Source organism: Cupressus sempervirens, chromosome 10 (genome assembly GCF_028749045.1).
Source record: "Cupressus sempervirens isolate cs-2001-9-10 chromosome 10, ASM2874904v1, whole genome shotgun sequence".
NCBI classification, from domain to species: Eukaryota; Viridiplantae; Streptophyta; class Pinopsida; order Cupressales; family Cupressaceae; genus Cupressus; species Cupressus sempervirens.
The window spans coordinates 916,760,536-916,781,311 of NC_143127.1; the positions used below are offsets into that span (position 1 = coordinate 916,760,536).

At 35.1% G+C, this 20,776-nt stretch overlaps 1 protein-coding gene across 2 annotated transcripts; it reads right to left on the reverse strand.

The window, feature by feature from the left end:
* Positions 1-489: 489 nt before the first annotated feature.
* LOC149536993 (putative histone H2A variant 3) lies at positions 490-5,296 on the reverse strand. Of its 2 annotated transcripts, none has more exons than XM_089806701.1 (3): positions 5,177-5,296; positions 4,781-4,975; positions 490-988 (listed from the first exon to the last, which is right to left on the reverse strand). In XM_089806701.1, exons 2-3 carry the CDS (start codon positions 4,922-4,924, stop codon positions 689-691), a joined length of 444 nt encoding a protein of 147 aa, XP_089662827.1. In that variant the 5' UTR covers positions 4,925-4,975; positions 5,177-5,296; the 3' UTR covers positions 490-688. The 2 variants fall into 2 exon arrangements, with proteins under 2 accessions (XP_089662827.1, XP_089662826.1); XM_089806700.1 differs by lacking the exon at positions 5,177-5,296 and adding an exon at positions 5,078-5,170.
* Positions 5,297-20,776: the final 15,480 nt, after the last annotated feature.

A 20,776-nucleotide genomic window follows, 5' to 3' on the forward strand; every position in this document is an offset into this window, starting at 1 on the left:
CGTCTGTCGAAGAAGCTCAAAATATCCTAAAAACATTGAAAATTGTCCAAACTAATCTTCACTGTCCCAAGCAAGAACATCATTACCCACCAAAATAGTACACTCACGAGACTGTAAAATCTGAAACAACTCCTTCCTCTCCTCCTCAGTCATTTTGAATTAATTTCTATATGAAAACAAAAAGAGTAAAAATGGTAATGTTGCTTAGAAGCAGAGAATTTTCTGGATACTTTGAACCTTGCTAGTGTTTGGGTTGAATCAAATGATTGATGCTCTTGAACTAATATTTCAGCTCTTCCTGCATAGTGACCTGCTATCATGTTTTGTTCTGGATTTTATTCTTTTTTGGACTTTCAAAAATTAAAGAAAAAAATAGATTTTTATGTATACATAAGTAAAGTTATAATAAAATAAGGTAAATTGTGAATAATCTGCTGAAAAAATAAATTAAGACTTCTCACTTTCTTAGTTATATGTTAAGTTGAAGAAGATCATCTAACTGGTACATTTAGATTAGAGTGAAGATCTTTAGAATTGTACATTTTCCTATTTGACCAATTCACAAATAGAAGAAAAATTACAATTGTCCCTATCTATAGTTATGCCACCTAAGACTATGATTGCTGATTTGAGTGACACTTAAATAAGCACATTCAGAGAAAAGCTCAATCACTTTAAGTAGAAAGGGCTAATCTTTCTTGGTAGATTTGCTAATAAGAGACTTGTGAATGTGAGGGATGACACCTCCACCAGCAATGGTTCCCTTTATCAGAGTGTCAAGCTCTTCATCTCCCCTGATTGCAAGCTGCAGGTGCCTTGGAGTTATTCGTTTCACCTTCAGATCTTTACTCGCGTTTCCTGCCAATTCAAGAACCTCTGCAGTCAGATACTCCAATATGGCAGCTGAATATACTGCTGCCGTTGCCCCCACCCTCCCATTTGCAGTCACTCGTGATTTCAACAGACGGTGGATACGCCCAACGGGAAACTGCATCACCAAAAACACATCGAAATTAAGATAGAAGCATAGGAGCCCAATTAATACCTCAATAGCTATCTCTATGTATTAATAATAGTTTATGAATATCTTGTTCATAAGTTACCGATATCAAATTTATAACGATCAAGCGCTTTTATATTATAAATCGATCAGAGTCAATTTAAGATTTCATATTAAATAATTCCATTTGGAATTTCACCTTAGATTTTCATAACAATACTCAGTACTTTCATTAATCATAATTCAACCTCTTAAACCTAAATACAAATTTATTAAAAAAAGGTAATATACTTTCAATCCAATCATCACAAAGAACTGATTATTAAATTCATTTTTTTCCAGAAATCAAGTGTTCTAAAAGCGATGCGTATGTTTGCAAGTTTGCATTTTTAAAAACTATACAAGAATGCATTAGTAGTTTAACAAATGCTGTTTGGAGCAGCACAGTGTCCACCCTTAAACATCACACTAGGAAGAAATTAAGCTTCCAAAAATAGTCAAATTTGACTATTTAACACTTTTAGCCTAAGAATCAAGCCTTACTATGTGATGTTTAAGCCATGCAACACATAATAGAAAAAAAGGAGATTAACAGCTAAACAATTAACTAGAGAAAAGACATCTTATCCAACAATAATAGAAACAGTAGAACATAATCGACACAAACCTTTCATTACTACAAACTCTCTTCTGAATTAATTTCTAAAATACAATCCATGTATAGTAATGTTTTCTCACAGATAAAATAAAAATAATACCTTGTAAGTTCATATGGCAAATATAATTTTCATGGGTTTTACATATCAATCAACGAAGAAACCTCAAGAGACTAGAACAACTTTCACATAGTATATTACTAGCCAATCTTTTACACAGTATATTACTATCAGTTTTTTTATTTCTTGAAGAAGCTCTACAAAACCTCAAATGGCTTATCTTAATTTATTTGAAGTGACTTATAATTGATTCAACCATAAACTTCGACAATTCTTCAGCAATGGTTTTTTGTACTCCCTAAGAACAATACAATCTGGCTGTTCTTGGAATTACAGTTCACTGCTAAACAGAATGAGAATTATAATGATCTAATAGTCGCCAATCTCCCATATCAATTTGTCAGTTAGAACTAAGTATTTAACAAATATCTATAGACAGCATGTCATAATTTACATAAACAATACCAGAAGATTAATGAATTTTCTGGTTTCATCTACTTTACCTAACTTGCAGAAATAAATAAAAACATGGCTACTTGTTCCCAAGATCTTCTGTGCTTCCTCGGTACAATCTGACTAAATGAGTCTTTCCTACAGAAATCGCCACCATAAACAAGAAAATTCATGAACCAAATGAAGACTGAAGATTGGGGACCTGAGCCAGAGCCTTCTATAAACAAAAGACAATAAAGCCATTATCTTCTATGTGCTGGTGAATGGTCCTGGTTGTGATAATGATACTCCAGAATTACCTTGGTTATTGCTCAAAAGAAAGGTCTGAGAATTCAGTTCCATTGAGAGTATGAGAGTATCGGTATAGGTAAGGCTATATTTCAAAAAACAGGGTACTTGGGTAAGTCAAACATTTTTTATATATAATTTATTACGTATAGAAAATCTGAAAATATAAGTAATGATAATTGTTTTTAAAACAAAAAGTGTGATAAAGATTGCAGATGTAATATATTGTTTTTCAGTTTTATATTTGCAGTATGTTTCTAATAATAATATATGATAAATGTTTAGATGCATAACAGAGAAGGCAGGCTTTAAACATGAAAAAGAAGATCATAAATCATATATACCAATGACTTGTTACAAATGATAAGCTTCAGACTCGAACAGTGATAATGTTTGCTGTTAATCAGTCTTATATCAAAATTTCAAGCTGATTGGGCATTCAATTAAACTTCATAAACAACAGGCTGACACACAAACAAAAATCAAAAATCTTAATCAAGTTCTTTAGCTCTCCACTGAGTACCAGGCACTTCGGTTCCGTGTACCTGGTGCTTAGGTACATGCATAGGCATCCCAGGAGTGAGTACACATACCCATGCAACCCAACTTGAAACATACTCATTGTTCTCCTGATGCCATTGCTTAGGATCTCCCTAACAATGATATTTCTAGGGACATAAGAGAAGATAAAGGCTTAGGCTAACACTCTTTAAGAAACATTATATCTTACAAATACATAATAATACCAAACTATCTAATGAGTGATTTGACTATCTACAGAATGATATCAGAAGCGTTAAAAGTGTTAAATAGTCAAAGTTAAAAGTGTTAAATAGTCAAAGTTCACTTCTTTTTTTCCAAACTTAATTTTCTCCTTAATGTATGATTTTTTTTGATGAATTGTTACCTTTTCTATTAATAAGCTTGGACAAAAAAATAAACCTAAATTTTATTTGTCTACTGTTCTTTAGTGTACCCTATGATTTTGTTGGTTTCCATCTCTTTCTTATTTGACATATGACTTTCGCCATTTTTCCTTTGGCCTTCACTGATTTATTATTGGGTTCATGCTCTTTCCATTTATTTACCTTAAAACAAAGCAAAAGGTGAACCCAGGTGAAAATGTGCACAGAAAAACAAGAGCATTGGCCTCCAGTTGTAAACACGTTTCAAGACAAAGGAGATGTTGCTCTTCCAGGCTACAAACTACGTCATCTTAATATCAACAACCAAGAAAAGTAAGACACGGATTGAGATCTTTGTTTATTTTTCTTATTGCAAAGTGCCATAGTATGGGTGGCATATATTATGATTACAAACAGAGAAACCAAGATATATTTTTTCCTTTCTAATCCAAATAATAAGAAATGTGTAGAAAATTACATACACAAGTGAAGAAAAATACTTCTGAGAAGAGCAGAAACTAAAAGTTAATAAAAAACATGAATCTCATAAGTCAATAAATTACATAAGTCAATAAAAAACATGAATCTCACCAAAGGTCAAACATATAACAATTTGGAGTAAACCCTTCGATTTCAGCTTACCACCCTTCTGGAATCTGCTTTTTTTCTTGTTTACTTCTTTATGATGATGGATTGAATGTCAAGGAAATAGAATTGAGCATAAACTCGTACAACACTTACTAATTTAAAACTTCTTTAGTCATGACTAAATCGCCACTCTTGCTTGCCAAGCAACATTGAATGTAGAACTAGAGTTTGCATATAAAAAGTAAGAATCCATAGAAGAATGCATGTAGTCCCAAAAGTGAGAACTGCTTACCTCTATCAGGGTGGCAAAAAGTAGACTCGTGAAACAAACTTGATCAAAAAGAAGGTCGTCTGTCTAAGAGAAGACTTACTGAAAAAAGAGTTATAAGGGAAAAATGCGTTCTGAGACTGTTACTACCACACAGCTTGTATGCATGCTTACAACCAAGGTAAAATGTATACAGATGCAAACAAGGAAGACCTATCGTATGCAGTTTAAAAATCCAAACTTTGTTCCTAAGAAAGGGAGCCATTACCCATGTGAAGAAAGGCACCACCTTTTGTGATTAATTAAAAAAGCCAACTATTTGGACAGAGTCCCTCCAAGAAGAACACCTAATCATACAATGGCGTTTCAGACCCACTTGGGAAAGTCTAGAGCTACAATGAAATAAGAAAAGGCTTACAGATGAAACAAAGAAAAAAGAAGGATATTTGACGCAAGAACAATTTATCTTCAGCCCATGCATTCTTGTACCAAAAGCCTCAATAGATGTACTAAAACTAATCACTAAAGCAGCATGATAAAGATTGAAAACAAGAGTAAAAACCTGGAGGCCCGCACGAGATGAGCGGGAGATGGGTTTCTTCTTATCAGCCTTGTCATTATTAGTGCTATTCTTAGCAGCATTTGCAGATGAAGAGGAAGAAGATTTCCCATTGATCAAGCCTTTGGCGCCTTTTCCTCCAACCATTGTCCAAGATCTGTGTCTTTCCGAGCTCTTCCAGATAGTCTATGTAAGAACCTGCAATCCAGTCAAACGGCTTGAAACAAATTGACCAATGGGTATAAGATTTTAACGCGAAGAAAGCAAACACATTAAGATTGAGATAAAAACATATAGTACAGTAGCCCTGCATGAAGGATGGAAAAATATAGAGTGAAACGAATCGTGAAGATGGAAGAAAAGATGAGTTTAAAGCAGGTGGATAAAGAGGAAATGTACCTGAAATGAAAGTGAAATGAAAGAGTAGGAGAGTCCTTTGATTAGACACCCACCAAACTCGCTAAACGGATAAAAATGGGGGATCTCTCGTTAGAATTGATAATTTTTGTGAGCGCATATGTCTGTGGAACATATTTATAGTATTGGAATAGCAGGGGAAAAGGAACATTACTAGTTGAGATTTGACATCTTGGCTTACTCTCAACTAAAATATGATAACGTTTTGGATTTTACTTGAATAATTGAATTGGTATATGTTAAAACACTATTTGTAAAATTGACGCTTGCCCTACTATGAAATTTTCCTGATAATTGAACAGGTACATGTTAGTACACAATTTTATGAAATCTACATTTTGGGAAAAAACAAAGGAAAAGGAACAGATGTCAAATGTCAGTCTTTGAAGGTACAACCTGTTACGAAGTTTCCACCTTTTCTTTTATAAAAGTTTCCACTTTTATATTTGAGCATTTTTCTCGTTCCCTTCTTAATCTAGCCAATTAGCCCTTCATCTAATTTTGGGCATTCCGAATTTCTAATTGTATGTCTAAATTTGTCAATTTTTTGGCTGAATTTCATTAGGTGAGTGAAGAGCTTAAAGTTAACCTTTCAGCGGTTTCGCATTTACTCTATAGAACTCATAGAGTGTGAGGTGGTCTAAAAGTGTTATTTTAAAATGTTGGTGCGAAACCCATTATGTTCACCTCTTAATAGTTGTTTATCCAAAAAAAAAATTGTACAAATGGACAAATCAGCAACCAAGAAAGCTAAAAAATGATCAACTAGTAGTACATTTGTGATCATAGTACATGTGCTATCATTTTTTGGAGTTTTTTATTGGGGGGGGGGGGGGGGGGATCCATAAAGGGAAGGGTCATTTGAACATGGGTAGCAATTGGTTTGCATAATCAAAAAATTTACGTTTATTTATTTATTACTCACATGGAATGGGGTGGTAGTATCTTAAGTTTTTAAATTAAAAAATAATTGTATCATCTTTTTCCTTAGGGTTATTTATTTAGAAGTTTTGAGGGTGAATAAGTATTAAATGAATTGGGCTCGTTAATGGGCTTACAGAGGAAGGATAGGTTAAAATAAACTTTGTCAAGGTTGTTAGGGGAAACTCGGGGGTCACAGGGTGTGGTTGTGTAGCAAGAGATTATAAGCGCAACACTCTTGCCTTCGTGGCCAAATGTCTAAATGATGGTACGAATAATGTGGCAGAACGTTGTGTGGCAAAAGAGGCTCTAGTTTTAGGAGCTAAATTGGGCATTTGAAGAGTCCATCTTGAAGAGGACTCGAAGATAATCATTAATGGAATAAAGAAATGGAAGTTGGAAGCTTAGCAACTTGACAAATACATTCAGCAGATTAAAGGATTGTTAATGGATTTTGAAGATTTTAGGGTTTCCCACACCTATAGAGAAGCAAATAGGGTGGCAGATAAGCTAGCTAACATGGGCACAAATGCAGCTTTGGGGATTCAGAATGAAATATTTGAGGACCTTAGACTTCTTGATTTAGATTAAAGAAAGAAATTTATTGTTAAATGGCCAAAAAAAATTTTAAAAAACACCCTCGTTGATCATTTGGGGAATGTAACTATAATCATTACTCCATCCCCCAATGATATTTATCATATTATAGCATTCAAAGATCACAATCTTCAGTGCGTGTTAGATTGTGATATCATTTCTCGGCACCTTGGTGTATGTTTCAAGAGTGTTCAAAGCAAGTTAAATTAAGGAGGAAGATAGGGCAAAACACAAAGTTTCAAACAAGGGTAAAGGAAATGGAGGTGAATTTTGCATTGGGCTCAAAGAACTAGACGCAAACTTATGAAGGAAAGATTATAGTCCGACGCTTGAAGAACATATTCTATTCGATGACCCGAATTTCTTGGAGGGCATACAACAGATGTATGGTTTGAAGTACCTGGATGATTCCTGGAAGCGGCATTTGAACTTGGACATGGCCTCACTATTTTTGGCGCTAGCGCTAATGTTGGACAAAATGAAGGAGGAAATATGTCAATTAGTTGCAACTTGTGTCGACCCATAGTGGTTGTTGGGGTTGGAAGAGATAGTGGAATGTGTTGTTTTGGGTGTGGGCATAGAGATGGGAGAAGAGCCATGGAGATTGATTGGTGGTGGGGAGTCTTCTGTGGTAGTCTGGTCTTCTACAAGTCCAAAAGGGGTGCACGTCCCAAAGGTAGAGCAAGGCTAGAGGAAGATAGTGGACTTCCTACAAGGGAGGATTTGGGTGTTGACTGAGGACAAGCATGGTTTCATGAAGGCAACACCGCGCAAGAGCGTGTTAACTCTAGGATAGCCCCTACATCACCAGCTTGTGAAGAAGAATCACAAAGAGGGGGGAGAATCCTCGGTGAAGGGCATGTGGGTGGATGTTTCACTAATAGAAGAGGTAGGAGGAAGCAACAGTAAGTGTCGCTAAGTTTTGCAGTGGATACCAAGGTCGAGGTTTGTGCAAGACGATCGATCCACTCCAACATTCATATGAGAGGAGGTCGCTCACTAGTTTAAGGAGTAGTCTCAGGAAGATGGTGGAGGTCATCGATGTTAGCCTTTTGTGCATTTATTTTTCTTTGGGTGATTTAGTAGGTTTGGGTGGTTAGTGCTTGTGGCAGGTTGTTAATACTTTATATATTTTGTAAAAGCAAATATGTATGACCTTGGGGATGGGTAGATATATGTTAGTAAGGGATTTGGCTAAACTTTGCAAATGGAAACATTGTAATTTCTCTTTAATATTAATACAAAATCATAATATTACCTATCGAAGAAAAAGTATTAACTGAATTGATTAATATCATTGACAATGATTTGCAAACTTGAAAATTCTTTATTTATATGAAATTAATTTATAGTTGACAAAGATTTGGAGTTTTGAATATTCTTTGTTTCAAGAAAATTGAAAATTTAGACATTTTTTATTTTTGATATTTTTCTTATCAAATGACTAGTTGGTCACTTTTGTGCAATAATGACAAGGTGCATGGTGGAGTTTTCACCTTTCTTACTCTTGAATCCTAATTGCATTTAGTGGTCCAAGGATGTGACCCCAATAATAAAGTATTATGGGTTCTCTTGAACATTGATAATCATTTTTTAGGATAGTTAATGTTTAAGCTTCCAACAATGTTGTCAAAAGATCTATTATTTAGTATTGGCTTGTTGACTCAAAGTGTCGTACCTTCTTGTGAAGTGGAAAATCATAGAGAAGCTTGGTTTCTATGTACAATAAATTTAGCCACTCTGATCTATAGTATTGATCTATAGTATTGTGGTGACCATCAAAATCAAATGATTGTATAAAGGTGGAGTATTGCTTATCCTCATTTTGAACAAGTTCTTAAAAGAGTTGGTAGTGTTGTGTAGCCAACTCAATATTTTTTTATCATTTTCTAAATGCTTCTCCCTGCTAAATGAGTCATTTGTCAAATCTTGTACTTTTTAGGCTACTTATTTATTAAATTATACATTCTATTGCAATACTCTATATACAAAACCAAAAAATAAAAAATAAATACCTTCTTAATAAGTCATCAACCTATGCTAACACATGACAATTGTTTCTGGAATTTGGACCCATTAGATCACTTGGATTGTTTGAAAAAATAAAATATCACCTCAAATGTTTTATGATATATAGACAATAGTTGGCTAGTTCATTTATATGTTGGAACTATGAATTGACCATCATAGAGTTCCATTAGGGTATCATTGGGCTTGAAGCACAACCATCTTCTTCAATATAGATTTTTTTGTTGCTAGAAGTTTTCAACAAAAATAGATTGTATTTATAATTATGTTTCCAAAATTTCTCAAGAAAAGGTTTGCGTGCACTAGTCTTGTGTCAATGATAGATTCTCCAATAAAATTTTCGTTCCTTTTAGAGCTTATCATTATTTTTAGGTAATTATGGATTCAATCAAGATCTCATCCTTTAGAAGATCTTCCTGCCACTATCCTAGCCTTTGGAGAAGCCAATCTTGAAGCAATTTAATGTTTCTTAACTATATATTCAAGTGGACCCTTGCAAACTTGTCACCTTCATATTAATCCTTTTCTAATCATCTTCTCACTCTAGAGTGTCATTGTGAGATATCATTTTCAATGGCTAGTAATAAATCCATTCTAAATGTGATTGATTTCCAAATGAATTGTATGAAGACTTTTGGGATATGATTTGTAATGGACTTTATATAATCTAATAAGAATCTTATAATTCAAAATCTTAAGCAAGTATTATCCATCAAGATAATATTAAATGCATACTTAAGAGTGGAGAGTTGGAGGATATATCCCACAAGTGGTTAGTTTTGTTGTTCATTATTTTTCACAAGGTCAATGTAAAGGCTTTGTTTCTCGAATATGTCATCTTCTCTCTTTGATAATATATTCAAATAGCATTAGGTTTATTAAGTATTGTGAATATCATTTTTCTCCAAATATGGTTTTATTGTAATGGGCACCCTGCAAATGCCCAAAAAACTAAACCAACTAATGAAATAGATTTTTTATGCAAACTGAAGATTGAACCAATGCTGAAATTATATTAGTTCTCAAAATGATAAAATCAAGTACAAAGCAATGTCATCCAAAGGCCAAACCCCAAGGGAATGATGTCTAGAATGTTACAAGAGAGGATGAACGTCCTCTATTGCCAAGAAAGATATGTGACTCACACATCCAAGCTCTTATCAAATGTCATTCACAAAAATCCGATGCTCAACAATGAGACTCTCACCCCTATTTATCCTTTTCCTTCACCCTTCTAGAAGGAACTAAAACATTAATTAATTGCAAGTGCTAGAAGTTTCCCCATTCCAATAATTAATGCACTCTCTAGAAACTCCTCCCTTGCAATACAATAATTAATTGTGCTTCTAGAAAATTAAATTACTAGAGGCTTCCACCTTTCCAATAATTAATACACACTCTAGAAGCTTCTCCCTTGTAATACAATAATTAATTTAATTAATTAAATATAAATTCACCTTTTAATTTTTAATTTTAATTTATTTAATGACTTTATAGGAAATTAATTTAATTTCCTTTTATGCTCCACTTAGACTTTGGAGAACATGAAAGCTAAAAGATGGGGTCATTACAGTCTGCCCTCCTTGAAATTGCTTGTCCTCAAGCAATCTCCTGTTTGTTGTAGCACCTACTCACTCTCCCAAGTAGCATCTTCCTCTAGCAGATATCTCCATTTGACTAAATATTCTTTAATCAACCTGCTTTGCAGAGTCCTTTCCCTAGTATCTAGAATAGCCTTAGGAATTAATACGAGCTTTCCCTCCTCATCTTTGGTGGTAATTCTGTCGGAGACACAACTCTCTAACTGATGGCTTTCTTAAGCCTTGACACATAAAACACATTATGTACCCGACTACCCTCTGGAAGCTCAATCTCATAAGAAACCTCACCCACCTTGTGAATCACTCTGTAAGGGTCATAAAACCTAGGCTTCAACTTCTCTGCTTTGCTTTTCTTGAGTGATGACTATCTGTATGGTTGTAGCCTCAAATAAACCATATCCCCAACCTCAAAACTGCGCTCTATCTAGTGCTGGTCAGCATACAATTTCTACTGATTTTGGGCTTGCTATATATTCTCCTTAAGCACCCTCAAAATATCTTGACTATCCTATAAGAAGTGTTTTGCTTTGGGCACTCTACTATCCCCTAAAACTAGATCCATGAAACTAGGTGCTTCATAACCGTACAATTCCATGAATGGAGTCATCTTGATGGACATATGATAAATGGTATTATAATAGTACTCTCCCATATGTAGCCATTTGACCCAAGCCTTCTGTTGTGCAGTCACATAGTTCCTTAGATATCCTTCCACCCATTTATTCATAATCTTTGTCTGCCCATCTATTTATGGATGATAACTAGTGCTAGGTGTAAGATCTGTACCACACAACCTAAATAGTTCCTGCCAAAAAGTACTCATGAATTTACTATCCCAATCATTGACAATGAAACTAGGTAGCCCATGTAACCTGAATATCTCTCTGAAGAAAAGATCGACCACCTATGTTATTGTGTAAGTGGATAGAATAGCAAAGAAGTGAGAAAACTTTGTCAACTAGTCAACTATCACATAGATGCAATCTTTCCCTTATACTCGTGGTAACCTGGTGATGAAGTCCATAGAAATACTTTCCCATTTCCTATCCAGAATGGGAAAAGGTTGTAACAACCCTGTAGTATATGTGTGCTCTCCCTTATTCTACTAGCAAATTACACACTCCTTAACATGCTTCTGAACATCGTCCTTGAGCCCTTTCCATGTAAACTACTCACAAATCTGCCTGTAGGTCTTAAAGACCCTTCGATGTCCAACTATAGGTGCATCGTGAAATGCCTTCAGTATTACCTCCCTAAACTATGATGAAGGAATCAAATATATCCTACCTTGAAACTTTATCAATCCGTCCATCACCACATAACAATCATCATGTATGTTGTCTGCAATTACTCCAGAAGCCCAAGTGTCCCTCGCATACTCTTCTATGATCTTATTTCTCCATGAATCTCATGTAATCTCAACTAGAGCACAAATATGAGGTCTCCTGGATAAAGCATCTACCACCATATTCTTCTTACCTTTAACAAACTCAATGTCAAAATCATAGACCTATAACTTTGTAATCCACTTCTGTTGTCTATCATTCAAATCATGTTGGCTCATGAAGTATTTGATGTTGTTGTGATCGGTTTTGATAACAAACTTTTCCCTGACTAGGTAGGACCGAAACTTAGCCAATGCATGCATTATAGCCAACATCTCTCAATCATAGATGGAATAGCTCATTTCCACTCCACGGAGCTTCTTGCTATCAAAAATAATGGGATGCTTCTCCTACATCAAGATCGCCCCAATCCCATCTCCTAACGCATCACAATGAAGCTCAAATGGCTTTGTGAAATCTGGTAGAGCTAGTACTGGACATGATGACATCACCTTATTGAAATGATCGAAGCTTCTTTGACCTGCCTCTGTCCATGTGAAGGCCCCTTTCCTGGTATGGTCTATCAAGGGTGCAACGATTTGTGAAAATCTTTTAACAAATCTCCTGTAAAATCTGTAGAGACCAAGGAATCCCTTAAGTTGTGTAAGATTTGTAGGAGTAGGCCAATCAACAATAGCCCTAATCTTTTCAGGATCTACCCGAACTCCATTTGTGCTAATGATATGCCCAAAGTATAGTAGCTCAATCATCCCAAACTCACACTTAGATTCCTTGGCATATAGTGACTCTCCAAAGTGGATAACACCATCTCAAGATATTGTAAATGCTCCTCCCACTTGTCTTACTAAAGACTAGAATGCAATCAAAGAAAATCAAGACAAATCTCCTAAGCTACTCCTTGAATACCTGATTCATGCAACTCTAGAATGTAGCAGGGGCATTGCTTAGCCCAAATGGCATAACCAAAAACTCGAAGTGGCCATAGCGACACCGAAAAATTGTCTTCTCAATGTCCTCTTCCCTTATCCTGATCTGATGATACCTTGACCATAGATCAATCTTTGTAAAAAAGCATGCACCATGTAACTTATCAATCAGCTCATCTATTCATGGGATGGGATATCTTTTCTTAATGGTCTTCTTATGTAATGCCCTATAATCGATGCACATGTGCATCATCCCATCCTTCTTCTTTACCAACACTACTACTGAAGCAAAGGGGCTCTTACTAGGCCTAATATGCCCTATTTCCAACAACTCATTGATTGCCTTCTATATCTCATCCTTATGTTTCTTAGGATGATGATAGGGAGTAATCATGACTGGTCTGGCTCCCTACTCGAGCTCAATAACATGCTCTATCCCCCTGTCAGGAGGAACTCCATGCGAAATCTCGCCAAATACCTTAGTGTTCCTGTCAAGTACCTCCTGGATATCTAGTGGATGACTCTTCACCTATGGCTCTTGTGAAGTTGGCATAGTGAAACATTCTACTACCCACTCTATGTTATTATGCTGAAAAAGTCTTTGCATTCTCCTTAGGGAAACTACTCTGCAACTACCATTTGAAAGTCCTCTAAGTACAACAGTTCTTCCCTCATGTTGAAACTTCATCTCCAATTTTTCTAGGTTAAGTGTGAACTCTACTAGCTAGGCCATCCATACCATGCCGAGGATGACATCATAGTCTCCCATGTCTACCATATAGAACTCATCTTCCAACTCACAGCCATCTCCAAACCTAATGTGAAGATTAGATATCTTTCGAGTGCATAATAGTTTGTCACCATTAGCTACCATAACTCTAAATCCGGCGTGCTCCTTAGTCTATAGACCTCTCTTGGCTACCAATTGTGTATCTATAAAACTATGTGTAGCCCCGGTGTCAATGAGTGAGATCACTTTCTAGCCTTGGATAGTACCTCTAACCTTAAATGTGATTGCCTTCTAAGCCCCCGTTAATTGTGCTAATGACTTCGCATCCTCAGGAATGTTGCTCTCCTCTATAGTGCTATCCTCATTTGAATCAGAGTGTTGATCCTCCCTCTCTGACTATGACTCTTCTACTGAGAAATACTCCATTTGATTTTCCTTAGCCTTGAGAGGACACTTATGAGATAAATCCCAAGGCTCTCTACAATGAAAACATAACTTTTTCTTTCTTAAATCATTTAAGGTGTCATTATCCAACTAATCTCTTTTTGGCTGAGCATCCTTGTGAAAAGTTTTGTTTTCCTTCTCCTTGTCCTTTTTCATATAAGAATCCTTATGCTAAAAACTACTCCTTAATGAAGAAGGTGCTAAGTCACGAGCCTTTTTAGTGGCCTCTTGCAACGTAGTTGGGTCATGCCCCTTGACCCATCCTCGCAAGGGTTCTAAGAGTCCATCCATAACCAACACAACCAACCTCCTCTCTGAAATATCTATGACCAACATAGTTAACCTCTGAAACTCACTGATATATGTCTCAACTGATCCTCACTGCTTGAGTTGTGCCAACTCCTTAAATTGTAATTTAGGATCCCTGGTATCAAATCTCTTTATGAGCTTCTTAGTGAACTCCTCGTAAGATGTGATTTAATTATGTCCCAAGGTTACCATGCCATGGTGCCACCACTCATGTGCCGATCCATCCAAGTGAATAGCCGCATACTTTATAGCCTCCTCTTTAGGCATAAGATTCAACTGCAAGTATGTATCCATTTTCTGCACCCAAGCTCATGCAATCATCTTCCCTAAAGCATCATAATAAGGTAAAGAAAGTTTCCCAACTTTCTTTCTTAGCTCAAGGTTTTGACTTCTTCCTCCTGATCTGGGCATGTGTCTCATCCTCAAGTCCAAGTAATCTCTGAGAGAAATGTCTTCCTAAAACTCCAATCCACTAGTGTCCCAATCCCTCCTGAACTGATCTTGTAACTTTGTAATCTGCAATTCATTGACTGGTTGAACTAGATCTCTAGGTGGAAAGGTGGGTAGAAGAGGTCTCGAGCTTACTGTTTGAGCTGATCATGCAACATGTCTAAAGTTATCAGCCTCATTCCCATTGTTGTCATGTCCATTATTACCATTAATGTTTCCTCAACCTCCATTGTCATTGCCTCTATTATTGTTGGCATCACCTAGATTAATATTGATGCCCATCTGTCTAGCCATTAGTTGCAACATCATGTCCATTCGCCTATTCTGCTCCTGTTGCATCTGTTGCCCCTCCTCTAATGTATCCAATAACCTGAACATTACATTTTCCTGATCTAGGTATTCCTATCATCTTGGTCACCCATACTACTATCTTGTTCAAAGAATATCTCCTCTATGTCTATATGACTAGATTGCATGTCCCTTTACATGGATGAACTACCCTATTCGTTTTACAAGTCTGAACTCCTACTTTGTCTTGCTCTGATATTGCGAAAATTATAAAGCCCTTGTCGCATGCTCAAACATAGATGCTGAAGATCTCCACAGGATGGAGGGAGTTATAGCTCTGATACCACTATAATGGGCACCCTAGAAATGCCCAAAAAATTGAACCAACTGCTAAAATAGATTTTTTATGCAAACTAAAGATCGAATCGATGCTAAAATTATATTAGTTCTCAAAATGATAAAATCAAGTACAAATAAATGTATTTCAAAGGCCAAACCCCAAGGGAATGACATCTAGAATGTTACAAGAGAGGATGAATGTCCTCTATTGCCAAGAAACACATGTGACTCACACATCCAAGCTCTTATCAATTGTCATTGACAAAAATCGGATGCTCAACAATGAGACTCTCACCCCTATTTATCCTTTTCCTTCACCCTTCTAGAAGGAACTAAAACATTAATTAATTGCAAGTGCTAGAAGCTTCCCCCTTCCAGTAATTAATGCACTCTCTAGAAACTCCTCCTTTGCAATACAATAATTAATTGTGCTTCTAGAAAATTAAATTACTAGAGGCTTCCACCTTTCCAATAATTAATACACACTCTAGAAGCTTCTCCCTTGTAATACAATAGTTAATTAAATATAAAGTCACATTTTAATTTATTTAATGACTTTATAAGAAATTAATTTAATTTCCTCTTATGCTCCACTTAGACTTTGGAGAACATGAAGGCTAAAAGATGGGGTCATTACATTTATGGAAGACAGTTGACAAAGATATGCAAAATTGGATATTCTGTGTTTACAAACTTCAAAGATAGTTGAAAAAGATATGTAAACTTGAATATTCTTTGTTTGCAAGAAGTTAAAATTTTACATTTTGTTCTTTGTTGTTTTCCTTGCCATGATTAGCTAGCCATTTTTTGTGCAACAATCACAAAACTAGGCATCGTGGGGTTTTCTCTATTATCAAGTTCTATGTATAGGTCTTCTAGAATCATGTGAGAAATTCAAAATTATACGTCATATCAATAATGGACTCTTCATTTTAAATATATCTGATGTAGGATACTTGAAGTGTCTAAATGCAGCTAATCATCTAGTTTCCCTTATTGAATCTACAATCTCATCAACTGTCTTGGGAACTTTAATCCTTTCTACTCTAAATTGGCTTCTACCATTTGCCTCAATTTTGTCACTATCTTCCTCAAAAATTAACTTACTTCTCCTCTTTGTCTTTTTGTTGGAAGATGATTGATCACTTTTCCTATTTTCATAAGTTTTAGTTTGTGATTGCATAAGTTTAAGAATTTTCACAACCCTAGTCCTAAACCAAGTAGCCTTAGGACTCTGAGGTGTAGAAATTTATTTTCTTTTGCCTCCTTTAGCCTTTGGTACTTCCACCTCAACATCTTATTCAAATTTATCATCATTATCTTCTTCTTTTCTCTCGATTGCCACATCAACCGACCTTCATGTTTCCTCTTCTCCAACGAATTGACCTTCTAGCTTGTCGATCATTTTCTTTGATTTCTTAACCAGCTTAGGTCCAACGATTTTTGTCTTCTTAGTTTTGCTTACTCATAGGTACCAAAAAATTTGACTTTCAAATCCTTGGGTTGATCTAATAATGCTTTAATTGACCTAGTTGCTCAGTTAATATCAAGTTCATACTCCATGGGTTCCAACCAAGCAATTCTTGCTTTCACTACTTTAATCAATGTGGTGTCTATGTCTACCAAGATACATATATCATCCCTATATTGTTCAACTAATCATAGGGGTATTCATCACCTTTTGTGCATTCTATCCTTGAATTGATTAAAATATTCATCCATGACCATTTCCAAGTTTCACCGAGACCATTGACAAATTCATTAATTTGATAAATAGTCGACCTCTTAACATCCCGTTCCACATTTCCAATAGTGGGAAAGTAATTATGAAGATAGAAGAACATAAATATTAGTAGGGAAACAAATTGGCATGCATTAGTCTTTGCAACCCAAATCATCCTCATGTTTTCTTCAAATTGTTACAACAATAGCATGGCTAGGTCTAGCTTAAGACCTTTCTTCACAATTTTATAAGCAAGGTCCGCTACTCTTCATGAAATGTTATTAAGTCTACTTGATTGGAAAACCTTGTAGGCCACAACATAGGTTCCAAACCTAAGGTCTAGTCTCAAGATCAAAAATAGTAGCCATCTTTAAACCTCTATTGTTCCATACTGCTATAGTCTTCTCTTCAATTCTCTTTCTTGGTGTTTCCCTAATGGCTTTAGCCTTCTCTATTATTTGGTAGCCCATCACCATATGAATTACATCCTTTGTGATTTTTACAAGTTCATCTAGCCACATGGTAGTCTCATATACTCGATGTTAGGATTTAACCACAGACATAAAGAATAATTACATGCAAATATAAACAATATCAGAAAACAATATATCACACAGAAGAGAACAAAAGACACCAAGATTTAACATGGTTCACCCAAACCCTGGGCTACATCCACCAAACAACAAGTCCAATATTATTACGATCTAGTGATTACAACCTGATTACAATTTGTAATCCCTTACAGCTCAATACTATCGCAAGAAGTAATTTTCGCATCACATCTTATGAAAAACCCCTAACCCTAAGCCCTTTTATACAAGTATTTTTACCAATTTAGAGTTATAATTAATAATTACATGTCAACCCAAAATCTTAAAATAGGGCCCAAAATTTTTTTTTCAAGCACCAAAGAACTATGAAGTATGTACAGTACTTCTATGATCAGTCACCACAAACTAACACTTGACACTATTTGAATCCATTCAGCCATAAAAACCTTGGGGAAATGTAACTTATGTGGATCAAACCCTTGGTCTCCAAGTGTTTATGATCTTCCTTCAATTTTCCATTCTCACAAAGCTCATCATATGTCTTTTGTCACTCATGATTTTTTACATCTCCAATCGTGCAGTGTATACATGAACCAATGTCAAAAACCAAAAGAACCCTTGGGGGTATAGATGATAATGCCCCTTTCTCATCAATTTGAGTTGTGACTACAAAAAATACCACAATGGTGTTAGTAGTGAGAAAACAATAACTCCAACAAAAAACATGGTCACAATCATGAAAAATATTTGGTACATTTTTGCAATCCTTGTAGATTTAAGGGACTATTAAACAAAATGTAGGAGTTTAAAAAATTCATACCTCAACAACGGTAACGGATGAGGATGAAAAACCACACCTAAATCATCTCCTGACATTTCCATCTATGCAAAAAAATAATTTGCTTCTCATCATCATTCTCACTAATTGTAGTCAACCAATCAAACTACAACCCTCTAAATGTATTACAAATTTTTACTATACAAAAGTATAACATAAAATCAATCAAAATGTACCACCTTTTCTTTATAAGAGATAAATTCTAAAATAATGTATGTTTAACTTTTAAAGGCAACTACTAATGAAGAAGAGCTAAGTTTAGGTCTCGAGTCCAAAACATATAATAAGTTTTAAGTGTTATCATGATCACAAATTAACGATCAATTCTATTTATCAAAAGGTGCCTTGAAGTGGTAAAGTTTTGATTTTGTGTAAGCAAGTTTTATATTTATACACAAGAAACCACTTCATAATTTGATTGGCATATCAACAACCTTCCAGCCTTATATTTACATTGAAGAAAGGAAAGAGAAGAGAAGAGAATGGATTTAAACATCCATTCCCTCGCAATCTTTTTTCTCTTACTTGTAGCACTGGCTAGATCAGGAAGTGCAATACAACACCAGAGGAAGTTAGAGACCTATACCCATGAACAATCTCGATATCATTTTAGCTTTGCAGCTAAAGGATTTCCAAGCTTTGGACAAAGATATTTTGTTGAAAGAGTTTTATGAGCAATGCTCAATATATTGTTTTCTTGGTTGGGGTAGATAAGTTGGCTCAAGAATGGGAATTGTGAGACAATGAATCAAAATGCCCCTAGATTCAAGGCATTGTTCCTATACATGGAGGTATGTGTATCTAGTTATATGCTCTTATGAAATATGGATTGTGATAAAAGTGGTATATGAGCAGTGCTCAATATATTGTTTTCTTGGTTGGGGTAGATAAGTTGGCTCAAGAATGGGAATTGTGAGACAATGAATCAAAATGCCCCTAGATTCAAGGCATTGTTCCTATACATTGAGGTATGTGTATCTAGTTATATGCTCTTATGAAATATGGATTGTGATAAAAGTGATATATATATATATATATATATATATATATATATATATATATATATATATATATATATATATATATATATATATATATATATATATATATATATATATATATATATAATCTTGAAGATTTCTATTCAACTCTATTTGTATATCAATGCAACCAATCCACGACCATTCCCTATTGTCTCTAGGCCCTTGTGCTGCAGTGGCAGAGAAGTGAAACGTTATAGGAGGCAACATTGCTGAAAATGTAATAGGAAATTTAATGTTATGTTTTAAATACTTTTAGTTTTTGAAGTTTGTAATAACGTCCTACATGTGGTGGCATACCTAGAGTAGCAGTTCGATAAGCTCTCCAGATATAGCCACCTAGGACCAGGTGTGTGGATCTTAAATTAGAATAGTTTTTTTTTAGTTCGTAGGTGGAGTGTTTAATGATTGTCAGAATCCAATAATAGGTAGTAGGCAGTTTTTTGGAATATTTCTGATTTAGACTGTCTAATATTGGTAGGAAAAGAACGTTTCAGATTCTTATCCTTTTTTTGGATAGAAGACGTTTTTCTTTTCTAGATAGAAAGAAAAACGTTTCACATCCTTTAATAAGGAAAAGAAAGTCAGTTTTAAAAAAAGAGTCAGTCAGCTATGTAAGAGAACGAATCGAATTTGGAGAGATATGGAATGTTTTTCATTTTGTCTTTGTGCAAGTTTTCGATGGTCTGAGTTTTGAACGGATTTTTCTTATCTTCTCACTGGAAATAAGTTGATAGTTTGCAGAAGATTAAAAAGTTTTTAGTTTTGGGTTGAATTCGGTATGTTTGCAGAAATCAGTCTCAGTGCGTGGGTAATATATACAAAATGCACCGTTGGATTTTCATGAGCTTTGGATATGTTAATAAAGGTCTAATTACGCCCATCTTCACCAGAGCGATCGAAGATTTTTGATCTGGTTCAAAAGTTATACATGTCTGTTCACGGGTCTATCTAGAGACAACAAGAAGCAATATTTTACAGAAAAATGTACTCTGATGCATGGTCAATATCTCAAGTTTGAACCGTTAGATTTTTCTCAAATTTTTATATGTTGTTTGAAACCTAGTTACACAAAATATCAACGGTTGGATTGAGAAAATATTGTCTGGTTCAAAAGTAATACATGTCTGTTCACGGGTCTATCTAGAGACAGAAAGAAGCAATGTTTTGCAGAAAAATGTACTCTGATGCGTGGTCAATATCTCAAGTTTGAACCGTTGGATTTCTCTAAAAATTTTATATGTTGTTTGAAACCTAGTTATACCAAATCTCAATGGTTGGATTGAGTAAATCTTTTTTGGTTCGAAAATTATTCATGTCTGAGTGCAGGTCTATCCGGAGGTAGCAAGAAGAAATTTTGGGGGGATTTATTTTCAAAGTTTTGTTTATTGAATCTAGTGGATGGTTATAGGAGTCTTATGAGTTGAGTCTAAGGTATCTCTGGTTGTGTT

What these genes read in the sequence shown, in the direction of transcription:
- LOC149536993 (XM_089806701.1), bottom strand. Translation starts at nt 4,924, where the DNA reads ATGGTTGGAGGAAAAGGCGCCAAAGGCTTGATCAATGGGAAATCTTCT. An exon ending in CATCTCGTGCGGGCCTCCAG is followed by an intron (nt 989 to 4,780) that starts GTTTTTACTCTT and finishes TTGGTGATGCAG; the next exon opens with TTTCCCGTTGGGCGTATCCA.